Here is a 19,535-nt window from a genome sequence, read left to right as displayed (position 1 = left end):
GTGAACAGCACCGTCCCAGCTCTCCCCAGCACACTCGTCGACGCCCCAGATGCGAGCGAATCCAAGAAGGTGAATGCCCACATTGTGTTGCTGCTGCTTACCATGGCCAAGATCCTGCGCACCAAGCTCTCCAACGCATGCTGCACGTCCACCACCACTCGCTCCACCTCCATTCTGCCCTAGCACACTCCACCAAGGAGCAAGCAATAGATAAGTTCGTACAAAAGTGTAAAATAGAAGCCGCTTAAACAAACAAAACCAGTGTTTATAATTGATCTAGGGCGCCACTGCCTCCATATAAGAGGGTTTCAAGATAGGGTTTCAGCTAGCCAAATGGACGAGGAATTGGCTAAGGTGGAAGCCCAAATCGGGCTTCTTGAGCCGCAGATCCAAGCGGCTGGGGAATCTTTTCTCTCTGCCCTTCAGAGTGGCAATCGATCTCTGGCAAAATATTGGCGGAAGAAGGAAGAGCAGCTGCGGAATGAGAAAGAGCGGCTGCGGAAGGAGGAAGAACAGCTGCGGGAGGATAAGCTCCTCCTCCTCAGAAGTAATGGTAAGTATTTAGCTTTCCCCCTCGATTTGCGGCGTTTTGCTGTGTAGAGGTAGCTTCAATTCGCTTTTATTTTGGGTTGCCGGAAGTGTGGCTATGGTGGCTTTTGGCTTTGCTGCTGGCGGACGCATACTCCCTTGTGGATCCTTGGTCATCCTTGTATGGCTATGGCTGTTGAGACCCTCGATTCTGGCCATGTTTTCTATTGATAATACTAACTTTGTTATGTTCTGAATGTTGCAGTGCCCCATGGAATCCGCCGATTTGGTAAGCAATTGTGAAAGCCCTTTGTTTCCTTGCATATCCCCCTTGTTTTCTCTTTGATCTGTGATGTTGAAAGTCCCATTTTTTGTCCAGTTCTTGGTATTCCTGGAGCGCCATGAAATCGGGCGCAAGGTCTTGCTTCTGATGGTGTCGCTGTTGGATTTGGTCTTGGGTGTTTGTGTCTGGCTTGTGGTTGTAATTGAATTCATGGCCATCTGCTTGGTATGTGGCCCCTTGCGTTCTATTAATGCTGCCTGTGTCTTCCTCGGCTTAGAGCTCTTCCCTCTGGGATGACTGTTTTGCCGTCGTTTGAAGTTTTCCACCCTCACACTAGAGTTTGCTCAGTTCTCCTCACAGAGCGGTATTTGCCTGCTTGTAGCAGTTCTTGTCTGATCCATGGATTCGTATCTTGCTTCAGGTGTACCAACTGGTGTGGCGGCCCTTGTAAGGGCTACTGATACTCCAGATTCTAAATTCTGGATTCTAGATAGCGATGATTATGGCCAACCTTTCCTGCTATGGAAACGAAAGGCGTATGCGAGTCTAGAATCAAAAATCCTGGAGCAGCTCAACAACTTCACTTCTTTCATCGTCCTAGGCACTGCAGGGATAGGGAAAACGTTCTTTGGCTACCACTGGATTATTAGGCTGGGTCAAATGGGGCATGAAAAGGTATTATACAAGGATGGGAAGTTTGTCTACATCCTGAATTTGCGAAGGCGGTGTGCTGAAGGTCGTTATGACGTGAGTGACCAAATTATATGCGAAATGCTGGACGATCCGTCAATGTGGCTAGTAATAGATGGGAAGCAGAAGGCGCCTTTACCTCGCAGATGTCGAGTTCTTTTGGTTCCCTCATCTAGGAAGAAAAATTACGGTAAGTTTGGCAAAGGGGGGCTTTGTTGCATGCTTTATATGTCGGTGTGGTCTAGGGAGGAGATTGGGAAATTCCTTGACGACTTTGAGCCTTACCGAACTAGTTACGGGAACATGAATGTGGTGGACAGAAAGGAAGGGTTTGACAACTTCGATTATTTGGGTGGAGTTCCTAGGTATGTACTGCGTGCAACAAAGCTGGATGAGGTGAAGGCCATGGCCAAGACTGCGGTTGTGTTGTTCGGAACAAGTGTATCCAGAGCGGGCACGGTTTTGTCAGGAGGGTACGTGGAAGACGTCAGCGACTGGATTCTCCACATTGTGGCAACTGAGGACCACAGCGAAAAGACATATCAGTTTGCAAGCGAGGCTTTGATGACAGAGCTTGCGAATCAGTATCTGCTTGCTGGACCTGTGCGTGTGGTGGAATTTCTGAGAGAAACATTCAGCTGCTCTTGGGTGGGGGCTTTGTGGGGGAGGCTTTATGAACCTCTTGTGCATAGGCTGCTGTTGAAGGGTGGTGATTTTGTTATCAAGCCAGTTTACGCTGATGGAAGCTCCGGTCCTGAGACTTCCCATCATATTGGACCTCATATCATGCTAGAGGCAAGTTCCGCTGGTGAGTTTCGAGGAAAGATAGGGATGGGCAAGTATGTGAAACCAACTTCTGAAGTCTTTCCGAGCATTGATTCTGCTATGGATAAAGACATTCTCATTCAGGTCTTCAAGAGAGTGGATGGAAAACACGGCTTTAAAGCGAGTGGCTTAGAAATGGTGGATGCTGCGTTGAAGAGATCAAGCTACAGGTTGTGGTCGTGTGTTCCAAAAGAGACGTTTCCAGGAACTGGATGGCAGCAATACAAGAATAATAAAGATGGAGTCTATGGGAAAAGAAATGCAGTATTTGGGAAGATGCGCCAGTTTGTTGTTCAAGTGGACTACGAGGATGCACAATGAAGCTTCTGTTTTTTTATATATATACTTACAATATAAATTTCTCAGTAAATCAAAGTTTTTAATACAATATGTTCGTTATTTTAATAATATATACTACTCATTTAAGTTATTTTTAAAACTGATGTTGATTTAGCATTTGGTAAAATATTCAAATGAATCCAAGTGTAACAACTTAAATTGAAGTATAACTGCTGACGAGGATAATTTAAATACCACGCTAATCACCCTCTCCAGCGCAATCATGAGCTTAGCACAGCACCTGCCTTCTTCCTTGTGGTGGGCGCTATTTGTCTTATATATCTAACAAGGAATTTGTAAAGGCTTTGCCATCAGCCTAATGCACTTTTTGTATTAGATTAGTAAAATGGCAAACAAAGTATAGCATTATTTTGATAAGCTTTAAAGCACATAATCAAAGTGTAGTTAATGAGAAGTAAACTAAGAGTTTATGAATGACTTTTTGCTTTGTACATGCTTCCCTGGATTCAGCAGACTATGTTTTTAGCGCAGTCTTTGCTGCTACAAGTCTTGGCAACTTGCGAGATGTGATCGTGCCGTAAATTTCTTGTTTCGTTCGTCGGTTCTTTACGAGAAACTATTTCTGAAGCTGTAAACACCAATTTGAAATACTATATATATGTCACGGTTACCGCTCTGCAAAGGGAAGGAAAAAACCACGCACCTTTTCTTCCTCTTTCTCCACGTACTCGAGAAAAGCCTCAAATCGTTCGTCAGGTTCCTTGAAAAGCCATTTGTAATACGTCTCTCTGTCCTCAAAATTCTCCCGTGCAACATCAGTCATACTTCGGCCGATGTGGATGGAGAGGAGCAGCAGCAGCATGATCTTCCTGAGCATCCCCCAGTAATAGCTTGTCCACACAATCCCGGAATGCCTTGATGCTACCCTCGTTTCTCGCCGACACGAACGGCGAACAGCACACTATTGCTTGGAGTATGCTAGGGCAGAATGGAGGTGGAGCGAATGGTGGTGGCGGTGGACGTGCGGCATTTGATCGGGCAAGTGCGCAGCTGTGGCTGTGATTTGAGAGCTTGGTGCGCAGGATCTTGGCCATGGTACGCAGCAGCAACACAATGTGGGCCTTCACCTTCTTGGATTCGCTCACGTCTGGGGCGTCGACGAGATAAGTTCGTACAAAGCTGTAAAATAGAAGCCGCTTAAACAAACTAAAGTATGGCTGAGTTTTCGCTTTTTGTCTCTTAATTGAGTTAGTGGTCTAAAACATCAGGCCGTCGGATGAAGATCGTGCGGTCCCTGACGATTCTAGGGCGCCACTGCCATACTTGATAGCAAAATGGACGAGGAATTGGCTAAGGTTCAGGCTGAAATCGCGCTTCTTGAGCCGCAGATCCAAGCGGCTGGGGAATCTTTTTTCTCTGCCCTTCAGAGTGGCAATCAATGTCTGGCGGAATATTGGCGGAATGAGGAAGAGCAGCTGCGGAAGGAGGAAGAACAGCTGCGGAAGGAGGAAGAACAGCTGCGGGAGGAAAAACTCCACCTCCTCAGAAGTAATGGTAAGTCATTCTTTGTGTATTTAGCTTTGCCCCTCGATTTGGGGCGTTTTGCTGTGTGTCGTGGGCTAGAGGTAGCTTCAATTCGCTTTTATTTTGGGTTGCCGGAAGTGTGGCTATGGTGGCTTTTAGCGGACGCATGCTCCCTTGTGGATCCTTGGTCATCCTTGTATGGCTATGGCTGTTGAGACCCTTGATTCTGGCCATGTTTTCTATTGATAATACTAACTTTGTTATGTTCTGAATGTTGCAGTGCCCCATGGAATCCGCCGATTTGGTAAGCAATTATGAAAGCCTTTTGTTTCCTTGCATATCCCCCTTGTTTTCTCTTTGATCTGTGATGTTGAAAGTCCCATTTTTTGTCCAGTTCTTGGTATTCCTGGTGCGCCATGAAATCGGGCGCAAGGTCTTGCTTCTGATGGCGTCGCTGTTGGATTTGGTCTTGGGTGCTTGTGTCTGGCTTGGGGTTGTAATTGAATTCATGGCCATGTGGCCCCTTGCGTTCTATTAATACTGTCTGTGTCTTCTTCGGCTTAGAGCTCTTCTGTCTGGGATGACTGTTTTGCAGTCGTTTGAAGTTTTCCTGCCTCACACTACTAGAGTTTGCTCAGTTCTCCTCACAGAGCGGTATCTGCCTGCTTGTAGCAGTTCTTGTCTGATCCGTGCATTCGTATCTTGCTTCAGGTGTACCAGCTGGTGTGGCGGCCCTTGTAAGGGCTACTGATACTCCAGATTCTAAATTCTGGATTCTAGATAGTGATGCACTGGGAGATTATCGCCAACCTTTCCTGCTATGGAAACGAGAGGCGTATGCGAGTCTAGAGTCCCAAATCCAGGACCGGCTTGACAACTTCACTTCTTTCATCGTCGTAGGTACTGGAGGGATAGGGAAAACGTTCTTTGGCTACCACTGGATGATTAGGCTGGGCCAAATGGGGCATGAAAAGGTGTTATACAAGGTTGGCAAGGTTGTTTACGTCCTGAATTTTCGAAGGCGGTGTGCTGAAGGTGCTTATCACGTGAATGACACAATTATATGCAAAATGCTGGACGATCGGTTGATGTGGCTAGTGATAGATGAGAAGCAGAAGACGCCTTTACCTGGCAGATGTCGAGTTCTTTTGGTTCCCTCATCTAGGGAGAAAAACTATGATGAGTTTGGCAAGGGGGGGCTTTGTTGCATGCTTTATATGTCGGTGTGGTCCAGGGAGGAGATTGGGAAATTCCTTGACGACTTTGAGCCTTACCGAGCTAGTTACGGAAGCATGAATGTGGTGGACAGAGAGAAAGCGCTTGACAACTTCGATTATTTGGGTGGAGTTCCTAGGTATCTACTGCGTGCAACTAAGCTGGATGAGAGGAAGGCCAGGGCCAAAGCTGCGGTTGGTTTGGATCAAGTGCATCCAAAGCGGCTACGGTTTTGTCAGGAGGGTATGTGAAAAAAGTCAGCGACTGCATTCTTGATTCTTGATGACAGAGCTTGGGAATCAGTATAAACATTCAGCTGCTCTTGGGAGGGGCCTTTGTTATGAGCGTCTTGTGCATAGGGTGCTGTTGAAGGGTGGTGATTTTGTTATCAAGCATGCAATATGTTCATTATTTTAATAATTATATACTAAAACTGATGTTTGATATTTATTATCATTAAATAGATAAATTAATAACGGTTGAAAAACAAAGATATTTGAGCAAAGATGTTGCATATTTACTAGTCGATTAATCGATTTAGCAATTGATACAATATTCAAATAAATCAAAGTGTAACAACTTAAATTGACCAAAGTATAACTGGATATATCACGCTAATCATCCTCTACAATTTGGGAAAGGAGGATACAGTTAATCAAGCTGCGAAAATCTATAAATGTTAAGTTCGATTTATCATTTTGTTAGGTTTCTTAGGTTTACCAAGATTTTTGCTTTGTTTCTTTAATCCGTTATAATAATGGTTTAATGTTAATTTTCTGCACGAATCCGTTTTTCCTCTTGCCTTCAATCTCACCTAAGCACGCTAGTTCTCAAAAACAGGAAGAACATTAAAAAGCTTTGACCCAGGCCCTGCTGAACAATGCTTTTATTTGTTTTCTTTTCTCTCCAGACGGTTATAAACACATCCAGTTTTGCAGACTCAAACTTTCAATTTTTTTGGTCTGTTTGTGAACATAAGAACTTCTGTGGAAGACCACAAAGGATTAACAACCACAACCAAAAGAGATCCCAATAGAAAAGGACTTCACCTCTTTTGTTTGGATTGTCAAGAACATCTCCAAGCATTTGGCGTGCTCCCTCAAAATGAGAAAAGAGGACTGTGACGGCGTCATCATCATTGCATTCATCATTGTCATCAGGGTGCCCAAGCTCCTCCTCCTTGTCCTCCATTGCCAATCCCTAAGATGTTCCTGTCAATGGATCGCTCTTAAGAAAGAGAACACTCCCCTGAGATGAAGTCAATTTATAGGCGAATCAGAAGGTTATTTCCTTAACCATTCTTAGAGAATACCTACCAAAAGAAGGGAGAAAGAAGCGCAAGTTAGAATTTGTGGAACCTGGTTTCCTATGCATCTGCAAGAGGCAATTGATGACGAGGAGGAGTTGCATCTGAAAACCAGCACTTGGGAGGTAGTGTTCCCTCTCTTCTCTCCAGTGACACAGCCTCTTGCATCATCATTGCTGAGTGGATGATTGTGCTGGGGACACATGGCAGCAAGGTGCATTTGCTGGATTACCAGGGAAACCAAGTGAGTGTCTTGGAGTGTTGCCCTATTTGAATACTATGAGGTTTATTGGTTTTAGCCCCTTTATAGAGGTTTAGGCCTTTTATTTGGGACCGAAGTGAAGAATTATATATTAAGTTATAGTGTTTTCCCTTGGAGTCTTGAATTAAAAGATGCATTCAAGGCTTAGGAGTTAGAGGGCCCTGTGAATAAATTTTGTTATACTATAAGATGTTAAAAACTTTGAGGTTTAGTGTGTTGGGTTGTTTGTGCCTACAGGGAGTGTAAAACCTTAAGTTTAGTCTAACTCTAGAAGGGGGAATTGAGAAAGAATTTGGGAATTCATGAAGAGGTTTAATTATCCAAGGCTCAATGTGATGCTTTAGAAGGACAAATGGCTCACAAAAATACTCTACTAGAGACCTTTATCCATAAGTTAATGTGTAATAAGAAATAAACGAAAAGGTAAAAGATTGTGAATGCAGATAGTGCAAAAGGTATTGAGACAGAACTAAAAAAGGTTGAGCAAACCAAGTTGGAGTCTGTCTCATATTCTAAGGTATGAACCAAAGCATTCACCAATCTTTAAAAAAGTGAATGATTATAAGGTAGTGGAGGATTGGTTCTATGATATAGAGGATTACTTCTGAGTGTTTTGGTTACGAAGCTTGAAAAAGGTCCCATGTGCAAAATTATATTTAGCGGTTAATGCTAAATTTTAGTGGAGAACCATAGAGATTAACAAAGGTCCAGTGGTTACTTAGAAAGTGATGAAGGCAAGGATTAAAGCAATTTATGTACCCCAAATTCTACATCTAAAGAATAAATTAAGTATGCTTAAGTAAATTAGGACCATTCAAGAGTATATAAATGCATTTATGGCTAAAAGGATCATTATTATAGATATAGGGGACATAGATGTATTCTATGTGTTTATCTTGGGATTGCAGACTTAGGCTCGGGTTGAGGTGGTATGCTTGAACTCGACCAATTATAAGGAAGTATTAGATATGTCTATCAAGATGTATTTTAATGATATTCTATGAAAAAAAAACACAATTAAGTCTAGATCCATATTTAGCAAGAGATCCAAACCAAGAAGGATGTATGAAAAAAGGAAATTCAAAAGAAGTTTCTCTATAATGAGTTATTGGGGTTTTGAAAAAGTAGATTAAGTGGAAGCATATGGGGGAGTTAAGCCAAAAACAACAAACCTACCAATAAAAAGATTAAGTTGTTAATAGAATGGAGAACAATATATATTTCAATTGTGGTGAAGTTGGACACTTCTCAAGAGAATGTCCTTACGCAAAAAAGGCCAAGTCAACATGAACATTAAGTCGGGTGAAGTCCAAACCATGCTTTGTACAACTTTGTAGCTATAGACATAGTTTGACAAATTGGATTAATGGTATATGGTTAGGAGAATTAAGAACTATAGAGTTCATTCAAGGTATTCAAAACACTGATGAGGTATTTTGATAAACAAAAGTCAAAGTAAGGATATAAAAAGTGAACATTAATTTCACCATTTTGGATATAGTAGGATTTGATATGATCTTTGGGATGGATTAATTCAATTAGTTTATGGTAGATTTGCATGGATAACGGGGAAATCTAGTGGTATTAGTGAGTGCCTAAGGAGAACAATCTAAGGTGGAGGTCTAAGATCCTAAAAACTTTTACTTAAACATGGTGTCCACGAGAGGATTAAATGAACCAAAGTAACATTTTTGTGCTTACTCTTTATGAAGAGTGAAAAAAACAAAGGAAATGTTTTTAATGATTTAGCAAGTGTTAAACCAATTTGAAGATACCATGCTAAAGAATTACTAGTGGAATTACCCTCTACTTGAATGATAGAAAACAAGATCAAGTTGATTGAGGGTGCTAAGGCAATGGTTTGTCCTCTTTATTGGTTAAATGAAAAAGAACTTGAAGAGCTTAAATGTGTAAGCAACCAAAGGGAACGACTTGAGAGACGATCCATAGGGTTTAAATATAGAGGGAAAAAAGGCCCATGAATAAAAATGCACCCCCTTTTCCAATCGGTTAAGGGTTTTGCAATACTTAGGGTTAAGCATCCTTGGGTTTAAACAGTACTGGGTTGGGTGACCTCTTGGGAAATCTAAACTCATGAGCTTACATTTGGTATCGGAGCAGTCTCAGGTCTGATTTTGTTGGTTGGCTAGGGAAATCACACCACATATATATTGACATCAATTTGCTCCCGCTGGGCTAGACCCGAGGGGTAGGGTGTCAAGCGAGCGGGGCTCTCTGGAGAGCTGTGCTCTCAACTTCCGTTCACAAGGGCGTCTGGCTGGTCCAATTTGCTCCCGTTAGGCTTGACCCGAGGGGTAGAGTGTCAAGAGAGTGGGGCTCTCTGGAGAGCTGCAGCTTTTAGTTTCCATTCACGAGGGCGTTGTAAGCCACAAATTTTTCTTTTCCAATTTGCCAGCTTACCTTGTCTATCCGACCAACTCTGCCTGGGCTTTAGTTAAGTTCCCTCGCCAAGGTTCCCACCTATAGTACCAGCTCCTACTTGGTTCTACTTGGTTTTAGCTACTCACTACATGAACAACAGAGCGTTAGCCATCCATCCAGGGATTCCCAAATCACTCTCAATCCCCCTCCCCGGGTTAGATTAGTCATAAGATTCGGCTACACTTCATGTAGGCACAAACAGCCAAGCACACCAAGCCTCCAGGTTCCTACCATCCCTTGGTACCACAAGACTTGATCATGGGACCCTTTAAATCCCGAGTCTTGGGTGCAACACATGCTTCGGGACGCTGGGGCGAAACACCGTGGCCTAACGGCCAAGTATGGGTACCTCTACCCCCCCACTTCCATCCCAAAGGGAAGGTCCAAGCCCCTAGGAAGGGCGAGGACCAATGAGCCACAAGGTACTCAAGTGGGGCACCACTCCACATAAGCCGAGAGCACCGCAGTCAATTTCCCTTTCGGGAGTGGGAGCTGCTCTTGAGCACTTCTTTGGGTGGCCCCTCCGGCACCAACCAAGACCATGCTCACTCCCACCCAAGGCCCCTCAGCCCCAGTCTCAACCTTAAGTCAATTTGGAAGCACCACTGGAGAGTTCATTCAAGATTGGTTCCTTGACCTCACTATCCCTACTATACTTTTGGAACCCCCCGCAGCCCCCCCCCCCCCTAGGAGACGCATGCTTTGGGCTTTCACCCCTTGACCCGTATTAGTATTTGGACTCGGTCTCAGGCTCGATCTCGAACTCAATCTCGAATCCGACTTCAGACTCGGTCTCGGACTCGATCTTGGACTCGATCTTGGACCCGATCTCGGACTCGACTTTGGACTCGACCTCGGACTCGGTCTCGGACCTGATCTCGGATCTCGGACTCTGTCTTGAACTTGGTCTCGAACTCAGTCTCCGAGTCGGCCTCGGACTTGATCCCGGACTCTATCTCAAACTTGGTCTTAGAGTCGGTCTTGGACTTGATCTCAAACTCGGTCCCATCCGATGAACTCTTTGTCATTTTGGTCATGCTTTCGGGGATCCTTTAGCCTACGTCACCTCGGGGAGTTGGTTCTTTACAGGCGTGAACTTGCAGGGAAGTGTGGTGAATTGTAAGCAACCAAAAGGAACGACTTGAGAGATGATCCATGGGGTTCAAATATAGAGGAAAAAAGGGCCTATGAATAAGAGTGTACCCCCTTTTCCAATCGGTTAAGGGTCTTGGGATATTTGGGGTTAAGTGTCCTTGGGTTTGAATAGTATTGGGTTGGGTGACCTCCCAGGAAGTCAAAACTCAGGAGTTTACAAAATGTTAACTCAAGAAGTTGGTTGATAAAGGGTATATTAAGTTGCTTGCCATATAGGGCTCTAGGGCTATTTTTGGAAAAGAAAGATATATGTCGTAAAGCATCTTAGAGCATGGAGATTCTCTAAATATTCCCTCTAGAGAATATTCTAGAGAATATTCTATGTGAGTTTAGGGCAGCATGTTGTATTCAATTTTCAACTATAAAGGAGTTTCTTATCATGTTTAAGTGCATTTGAGAGCACTAGGTGTGCTGAGCAATTACATTTTGGTGTGCTGCCATTTGCTCTGATACTATATATAACACACCCTAAGCCAACTAGAAAAAGGGCAATTACTTAATGAAAGAGCCTTTAGTGGCTATTTGTGAGACAAAAAATCCTTAGGCCCCAAAGTGGAGCTGAAAGGGTGCCACGTGGTAATGGCCGAAGTGAAAGCCAAATGAGTGTAACACATTTGGACTAAAAGCTCTGACTTGAAAAAGTCGAGAGTGGGAGTGGAACTCCCAACGAAGTGCTCGAGGAACGAGCACGAAGCGAGCAATAAGCGAGGCTCCAAAAAGGGACCCAAAAAGACCAACACATGACACGTGGAAGTGTCCGAGATGGACCCGAGTTGGGGTCCAAAGTGGAGTCCGAAGTGGAGTCCGAGATGGAGTCCAAAATGGAGTCCGAGATGGACCCGAGATGGACCCGAGATGGAGTCCGAGATGGAGTCCGAGGTGGACTCGAGATGGACCCGAGATGGAGTCCGAAGTCGAGACTGGGACCGGGACTGAGACCGGGACCGGGACCGAGACCGGGACCGGGACCGAGGCCGGGACCGGGACCGAGGCCCAGATCGGGGCCGAGACCGAGGCCAAAGCTGAGACCGAGCCCAAGCCCGAGTCTGAGCCTGAGTTCGAGTCCGAGTTCGAGTCCGAGTCCGAATCCAAGTTCAAGTCTGAGAGGGTGAAAGCCCAAAGCGTTCATCTCCCAGACCCTGGGGGGTTTGGTGAACTCCAAAAGTATAGTAGGGGGAGGACTGCAGTGGAGCCAGTTTTGGCCAGGAAAGGCCGGTTTGGCCCAGGAAAGCTGTACCCAGTGTTGGGTGATGAGCTGCCCACTGGGAACTCCAAGACTAAAGTAAACACAAACTAACAAGCAGGGTAGCTTGGTGAAGTGTTCAAGAGCTGGCTCTAGTTCCCTCGGGAGATCGACTAGCCAATGCTCCCAGTCCAAGTGTGGGTGGCACTACTGTAAGCCACAAATTTTTCCTTTCCAATTTGCCAGCTTACCTCGTCTATCCGTCCAACACCGCCTTGGCTTTTGCTAAGTTCCCTTGCCAAGGTTCTCGCCTATGGTACCAGCTCCTACTTGGTCTCAGCTACTCACTGCACGAGCAACGGAGTGTTAGCCATCCCTCCACGGATTCCCAAATCACTCCCAATCCCCCTCCCTGGGTTAGACTGGACTTAAGGTTCGGCTACACTCCCCGCAAGCACAAGCAGCCAAGCACACCAAGCTTCCAGGTTCCTAACATCCTTTGGTACCACAAGACTTGATCATGGGACCCTCTAAATCCCAAGTCTTGAGTGCAACACTTGCTTCGGGACGCCGGGGCGAAACACCGTGGCCTAGCGACCCGGTATGGGTACCTCTCGCCCCCCACTTCCATCCCGAAGGAAGGCCCAAGCCCCTAGGAAAGGCGAGGACCAATGAGCCGCATGGTACTCAAGTGGGGCACCACTCCACATGAGCCGGGAGCACCGCAATCGATTTCCCTTTCGGGAGTGGGAGCTACTCTTGAGCACTTCCTTGGATGGCCCCTCCGGCACCAACCAAGTCCATGCTCACTCCCACCCAAGGCCCCTCGGTCCCAGTCCCAACCTCAAGTCAGTTTGGGAGCCCCACTGGAGAGTCCCTTCTAAACTGGTTCCTGGACCTCACTATCCCTACTATACTTTTGGAACCCCTTGCAGCCCCCCTCCCCTGGGAGACGCACGCTTTGGGCTTTCACCCCTTGACCCGTATTAGTATTTGGACTTAGTCTCTGGCTCGATCTCGGACCCGATTTCGGATCCGACTTCGGATTCGGGTTCGGACTCGATCTCAGACTCGATCTCGGACCCGATCTCGGACCCGACCTCGGACTCGACCTCGGACTCGGTCTCGGACCCGATTTCGGATCTCGGACTCCGTCTCGAACTCGGTTTCGAACTCGGACTCGAACTCGGTCCCCGAGTCGGTCTCAGACTTGATTCTGGACTCTATCTCGAACTCGGTCCTAGAGTCGGTCTTGGACTCGATCTTCGACTTGGTCCCATCCGATGAACTCTTTGTCATTTTGGTCATGCTTTCAGGGTTCCTTTAGCCTACGACACCTCGGCGAGTTGGTTCCTTACAACTCCACCACCCATAGAAGAAGTTCGATGCCCACATCGAACGTCTCGTTTTATCCTACGACTTGTTGACCATGTCTCCGGGGGCATCCCCCCACTTAGCAGTGTGCCTAAGTTAGCCTCCCCGGCCAAGAGCCCATGACAACAGAATATAGGTGTCCCTATGCTCCTCACCTCACCACGCCCTAGTATAGGGTCGGGACTTGAACCCAACCTTGCTTTACTAGGGGGTTGGGACTCGAACCCAACCTCCGTAGAATACGTCTACGGATTCGACATCCCCGCAGGGAGTCGGGCGTAGCTCCCTACGCCTGGTCGACCTAGCTAACCCATGCTAATTAGCTTACCTTCGGCGCGCCTTCGGGTCCCAACATATGCCACTTGCTCAACTTTGCAAATTGATATTTTAATTGAACTTTGCATAAGTACATAGAGTTCTGCCTTGCAGAAATTCCTCCACTAGATCTCGCGCGTTCGCTAGGTTCTCCTCCGGTTCCCATGTTGCTTCGCAATGTGGAAATCCTTTCCACTTCACATGGAACTCTCTCACCTCGCGTCCTTGTCGCTTGCTCTTGCGCGCATTGAGGATGGCCTCGACTTCATATTCCTCTTCCCCTTGGATAACCTCAGGTAAAGGTCTTACTTGGTCCTTGCGAAGCGGATCCTCAAAGTACGGCTTGAGTAAGTTCACGTGGAACACTGGGTGCATCTTCCCCATCTCTCGAGGAAGTCGGAGTCGGTAAGCCACTTTACCGATTCGTGCCTCAATCTCGTAAGGCCCCGCGAACCTGCTTAAGGAACTCAAGATCAATTCATTTACAGGAATACATGCATTTTTACCTTTGGGTCAACTTTCGGCTAATCCCACTTGGTAGCCTGAGGTTCTTGGTGTTCAGCCACACCTTCTCCCCAGCTTGGAACTCTACATCCCGGCGCTTTAGGTTCGCATACTTGGTTTGCCTTTGTTGAGCCCGTTCCAAGGAATCCCTCACTAGATTCCAAATGTTGAGTCTTTCCGCCGTGAATGCCTCCACTGCGGGTAGCTCTCCATGATACTCGGCCACGCCGAGTTCCACAGGACCTTCAATAGCTCGCCCATTGATGACTTCCCATGGACTCACCCCGATACTCGAATGTGGTGAGTTGTTATAACACATTTCCGCAAGTCCCAAATGACTTACCCAATCGGTCTGGTCTCCCGAGACATAGCATCGCAAATAATCCTCCAGCTGCCTATTCACCCTTTCCGTTTGTCCGTCTGTCAAGAAGTGTTAGGACCACCAAACTTGACTTAATACCCCATACCTGTCTGTGGGTGATAGGCTGTGCTGAATTTCAATTTGGTGCGATACTGTTCCAGGAGGGTCTTCCAGAACCTACTAGTGAAGATCTTATCTCGATCTGAGATAATCTCTTCTGGCCTTCCCCGCACTCGAACCACTTGTTCGAAGAACAGCTTCGCCACACCTTCTGCATCCACTTTCGTTGTGGTGAGTATGAAATGTGCCATCTTCGAAAATCGATCCACCACCACGAATATCGCATCAAACCCCTCGCTTGGGGGTAGTCCCGTGATGAAGTCCATCGTAAGACATTTCCACGGACGATCTGGAATTGGGATGCTTTGCAACAAGCCCCCACTAGCCTTAGTCACGGCTTTGACCTGCTGACATGTTGGACATGTCTTTACATAGTCTTGGACGTCCTTAGCCATATCTGGCCAATGGTACTTCCTCTTGAGTAAGCCCATCGTCTTGGGCACTCCGCCGTGTCCCGCAAGAGGTCCGTCATGACACTCTTCTAAGGCTACCTTCCTTAGTCCCCCTTCTGGAACATATACCCTCGTTTGCTTGTAATAAATGAGTCCGTTGCGTTCCGCATAGCCCGTTTTCTCTTCCGTTGGCAGCTCCCCTCTCTGGTGAGCTTCCCGCGCCTCCAGATTCCTCAACAACACTTCTTGTGCTAGACCATCGTTCTCATATGCTGTCCGCACATCGTCCCAGAAGGTTGCTGTTGCGCTGGAGATCGCCAACCTCAAGCTCGCTTTTCGACTTAGCGCATCTGCCACGATGTTGCTCTTCCCAGGCTTGTACAGAATCTCGCAATCAAACCCGGCCAAGGCATTGGCCCACCGACTTTGTTTCCCTCTCAGGTCGGGCTGTGACAAGAAGTGTTTCGTTGCCACATTGTCCGTGTAAACCTTGAAATGTCTCCCAAGGTAGTGTCGCCACTCCTTGAGCGCCTTGACCACCGCAAACAATTCCTTCTCGTGGGCAAGCCACTTCCGTTGAGCCTTGTCCAACTTCTTCGAGAAGAATGCTACTGGATGGTTGTCTTGCTTCAAAACTGCGCCCAACGCAAAGTCCGAAGCATCCATGTCTACCTCAAAGTCCTTACCAAAATTTGGTAATGCCAACACCGGAGCCTTCCTCAACTTCCCTTTGAGGTGGACGAATGCCGCCTCGCATTCCGCTGTCCATACCATCTTCCCTTTTCCTGTTTGGTCCGTTAAGGGTAGGGCTACTCTCGAATAGTGTCTGATAAACTTTCGATAGTAGTTGCATAGCCCCAAGAACGCCCTCAACTCATGTACATTCGAAGGTCGCTCCCATTCCTGGATCGCTTGGACCTTCTCCGGGTCCACCTTGAGCCCGTCCTGGCCCACCACATGCCCAAGAAACTTTACCTCTTGTTGAGCAAAGTCACATTTGCTCTCTTTAGCATACAGTTTGTATTCCCTTAGTTTCTCAAACACCTTCGCCAAGTGTTCGGCATGCTCCTCTAGCGTCTCGCTATAGATCAGGATATCGTCGATATAGACGACCACGAAGTGATCCAGATAGGGTACAAAGACGTGGTTCATCAACGCCGAAAACGTTGCCAGCGCATTGCATAGCCCAAAGGGCATCACCAGAAACTCAAAGCTCCCATACCTCGTTCGACAGGTTGTCTTCTCGACATCTTCCTCAGCTACCCTGATCTGGTAGTATTCTGACCTTAGGTCAATCCTCGAGAAGTATTTTGCCTTTCCCAACCTATCGAACAGATCCTCAATCCTTGGCAAAGGGTACTTGTTCTTCTTGGTATACTTGTTGAGCAACCGGTAGTCTATGCACATGCGCATAGATCCATCTTTCTTTTTCACAAATAGCACTGGCGCCCCATACAGCGACTTGCTCAACCTAACATACCCTTTGTCCACCAACTCCTCTAGTTGGCTCTTGATCTCCTTGAGTTCTTTTTCGTTCAATCGATAGGGTGGACGAACCACCGCCTCAGCACCCTCGACCAGCTCAATCTTATGTTCTATCGGTCGTGCGGGGGGCAACCCCGCCGGTAGCTCCTCCGGCATGGTATCCTGGAATTGGTCCAGCACCTGCTGGATCACTAAAGGTACTTCTTCCGTTCTTGTCTTTTTGTCACTCTTCACCGAGAGTAAGCACAAAAAGGTTGCCTTAGTTCCTTTAGTGAGTTGTCCTCTCGTGGACACCAGGTTTAAGCATGACTCTTTGGCCTTGCTTTGCCCTACCTTTAGATCCTGGGCCTCCACCCTAGATCTTCTTCCTTGGGCATTCGCCAATACCACAAGGTTCTTACCTTGTCCATGCAGGGCTACCACGAACCGATTAAACCAATCCATTCCGAAGATCACGTCAAATCCCGCCATGTCCAAGACGGTGAAATCCATGTCCACTTTCCATGTCCCCACTTCGACTCTCGCTTGTCGAAGTACCTCATCGGTGCTTTGGCTACCCTAAACAAACTCTATAGTCCTTGGTTCACCTAGCCGCTGCACCGTTAGTCCGGCTTGCCAGACTATGTCTGCAGCCACAAAATTATCCGAAGCACCTGTGTCAATAAGGATCTTAACAAAGCTACCTCCGAGCTTCCCTCGGAGGGCTAGTAGATGTCGCGAACGACTCTCTACCAAAGTTGCTCGTGTAATGAGTAACTTTGAGTTAGGGACTAGATCACATACCTCCGTTTGGACTTCACCCGACTTGATGGCCATATTGGCTCTGGCCTTCTTCGGGTAGGGACATTCCCTCGAGAAGTGTCCCGCTTCGCCGCAGTTGTAGCATACGTTGTTTCCCACGCTGCTATACGACTTGACCTTCTTATCCGTGGGTTTGTCTTTTTTCGCTTGACTCCCCCACGTACTCGCTCGCTGGCCACCGGATTTGCCTTTCAGGAACCCCGAGGACTCATTCTTAGAGAAACTCTTTTTGAATTTCCCCTTGCTATACGTTCCCCTTGGTTTGGCCCCTTTGCTAAATGTGGATCCCGACCCCGTCGTGTTCCCCTTTCGCAGGTTATCGTTGAAATGCACCTTGATGGCCGCATCCAACGCTTCTTTGTAGTTGGTCGGGTTCCACCGCATCACCTCACCGCGAGCCCAGGTTTGCAAACCTGATATGAAGGCATGGAACGCATCCATATCCCCCATGTCCGTGACAAGTATCCTCTTTGCCATGAACCCATTCACATATTCCTGGATGGTTCCAGTCTGCTTCAGCCTACTCAGCTCATCTCTCAGATACAGAGTGGCATTCGGAGGAACGTATGTTGCGCGGATCCTCGCCTTCATCATGTCCCAAGTGGCCACTGGTCCTTCGTTGGCCTCCGTCGTTCTCCACCAAGACTTGGCATTATCTGCCAAGTATGGTTTTGCACATGGGACCTTCTCCGAGCTCGGTAATCGCAACGCTCGGAAGTAGTCCTCCATATCGTAAAACCAATCCTCCACCACTTTATAGTCGTTCACTCCCTTGAAGACCGGTGGGGGCTTTGGTTTGTACTTGGGAACTGCCTGAGGGACTGATTCTACTTCGGTCTGTTCGACCTTGTCTGGTTTTGCCTCAGTCCCGGCCGAAAGATCCGCACCTTCTGCGCTGCCAGCATCCGCAGTCTTTTTCTTTTTCTTCCGCCTCTCGTCACGCTTTAGCTTGCGTAGGAGAGTTTCCAGCAGGGCATTGGTCTGTGCCAACTGTCCTTCTAGCACGTCCAATCGAGCCTTGGACGACCGAACCTCGCCATCGGACTCCTGTTTGGAAGTTTCCTCACTAGAGTCCTCCTCATGCAAGGATTCCTCATCCATAGCCTCTTGTTCGACCGGAGGTTCCGTCTCCGCCTGGGTTCACTTACGCCCTGCCCTTGCCATCTCCCAGCAATCCACCTCTATCCTTCGCTAGAACTGAGATAAAGGCTCCGATACCAAATTGTAAGCCACAAATTTTTCCTTTCCAATTTGCCAACTTACCTCGTTTATCCGTCCAACACCGCCTTGGCTTTTGCTAAGTTCCCTTGCCAAGGTTCTCGCCTATGGTACCAGCTCCTACTTGGTCTCAGCTACTCACTGCACGAGCAACGGAGTGTTAGCCATCCCTCCACGGATTCCCAAATCACTCCCAATCCCCCTCCCCGGGTTAAACTGGACTTAAGGTTCGGCTACACTCCCCGCAAGCACAAGCAGCCAAGCACACCAAGCTTCCAGGTTCCTAACATCCTTTGGTACCACAAGACTTGATCATGGGACCCTCTAAATCCCAAGTCTTGAGTGCAACACTTGCTTCGGGATGCCGGGGCGAAACACCGTGGCCTAGCGGCCCGGTATGGGTACCTCTCGCCCCCCACTTCCATCCCGAAGGAAGGCCCAAGCCCCTAGGAAGGGCGAGGACCAATGAGCCGCATGGTACTCAAGTGGGGCACCACTCCACATGAGCCGGGAGCACCGCAATCGGTTTCCCTTTCGGGAGTGGGAGCTGCTCTTGAGCACTTCCTTGGATGGCCCCTCCGGCACCAACCAAGTCCATGCTCACTCCCACCCAAGGCCCCTCGGTCCCAGTCCCAACCTCAAGTCAGTTTGGGAGCCCCACTGGAGAGTCCCTTCTAAACTGGTTCCTGGACCTCACTATCCCTACTATACTTTTGGAACCCCCTGCAGCACCCCTCCCCTGGGAGACGCATGCTTTGGGCTTTCACCCCTTGACCCGTATTAGTATTTGGACTTAGTCTCTGGCTCGATCTCGGACCCGATTTCGGATCCGACTTCGGATTCGGGTTCGGACTCGATCTCGGACTCGATCTCGGACCCGATCTTGGACCTGACCTCGGACTCGGTCTCGGACCCGATTTCGGATCTCGGACTCCGTCTCAAACTCAGTCTTGAACTCGGACTCGAACTCGGTCCCCGAGTCGGTCTCGGACTCGATTCTGGACTCTATCTCGAACTCGGTCCTAGAGTCGGTCTTGGACTCGATCTTCGACTTGGTCCCATCCGATGAACTCTTTGTCATTTTGGTCATGCTTTCGGGGTTCCTTTAACCTACGACACCTCGGCGAGTTGGTTCCTTACAACTACCTACTTGGATACCTGGTGTGGCTCAATGGAACCTCGCTCTAAGCCCATGGCTAGAGCACCAAAAAGCAGAAGGTGGGGAGAGTACCCATGAGGCTTGCGTAAGGCC

At 47.7% G+C, this 19,535-nt stretch overlaps 2 protein-coding genes across 2 annotated transcripts; both read left to right on the top strand.

Moving 5' to 3' along the window:
• Positions 1-315: 315 nt before the first annotated feature.
• LOC9638530 lies at positions 316-2,736 on the top strand. Its single transcript, XM_024681917.1, has 3 exons — positions 316-553; positions 794-817; positions 1,233-2,736. The coding sequence occupies exons 1-3, from the start codon at positions 334-336 to the stop codon at positions 2,645-2,647; spliced, it is 1,659 nt and encodes a 552-aa protein (XP_024537685.1). The 5' UTR covers positions 316-333; the 3' UTR covers positions 2,648-2,736.
• Positions 2,737-3,938: 1,202 nt separating this feature from the next.
• Positions 3,939-5,706, top strand: LOC9638349. The gene is made up of 3 exons (XM_024681919.1): positions 3,939-4,180; positions 4,431-4,454; positions 4,862-5,706. The coding sequence occupies exons 1-3, from the start codon at positions 3,961-3,963 to the stop codon at positions 5,614-5,616; spliced, it is 999 nt and encodes a 332-aa protein (XP_024537687.1). The 5' UTR covers positions 3,939-3,960; the 3' UTR covers positions 5,617-5,706.
• Positions 5,707-19,535: the final 13,829 nt, after the last annotated feature.

The sequence above is a fragment of the Selaginella moellendorffii genome, unplaced genomic scaffold (genome assembly GCF_000143415.4).
Source record: "Selaginella moellendorffii unplaced genomic scaffold, v1.0 SELMOscaffold_32, whole genome shotgun sequence".
NCBI lineage: Eukaryota > Viridiplantae > Streptophyta > Lycopodiopsida > Selaginellales > Selaginellaceae > Selaginella > Selaginella moellendorffii.
Note: the sequence above shows the minus strand (reverse complement) of the source record. Positions and strands in the feature narration are given on the sequence as shown.

Excerpts from the sequence above, each read along its gene's own strand:
- LOC9638530 (XM_024681917.1), top strand. The coding sequence starts at position 334 with ATGGACGAGGAATTGGCTAAGGTGGAAGCCCAAATCGGGCTTCTTGAG. Across the intron at positions 554-793 it reads CCTCCTCCTCAGAAGTAATG|TGCCCCATGGAATCCGCCGA; the intron begins GTAAGTATTTAG and ends TGAATGTTGCAG. Across the intron at positions 818-1,232 it reads CCATGGAATCCGCCGATTTG|GTGTACCAACTGGTGTGGCG; the intron begins GTAAGCAATTGT and ends ATCTTGCTTCAG.
- LOC9638349 (XM_024681919.1), top strand. The coding sequence starts at position 3,961 with ATGGACGAGGAATTGGCTAAGGTTCAGGCTGAAATCGCGCTTCTTGAG. Across the intron at positions 4,181-4,430 it reads CCACCTCCTCAGAAGTAATG|TGCCCCATGGAATCCGCCGA; the intron begins GTAAGTCATTCT and ends TGAATGTTGCAG. Across the intron at positions 4,455-4,861 it reads CCATGGAATCCGCCGATTTG|GTGTACCAGCTGGTGTGGCG; the intron begins GTAAGCAATTAT and ends ATCTTGCTTCAG.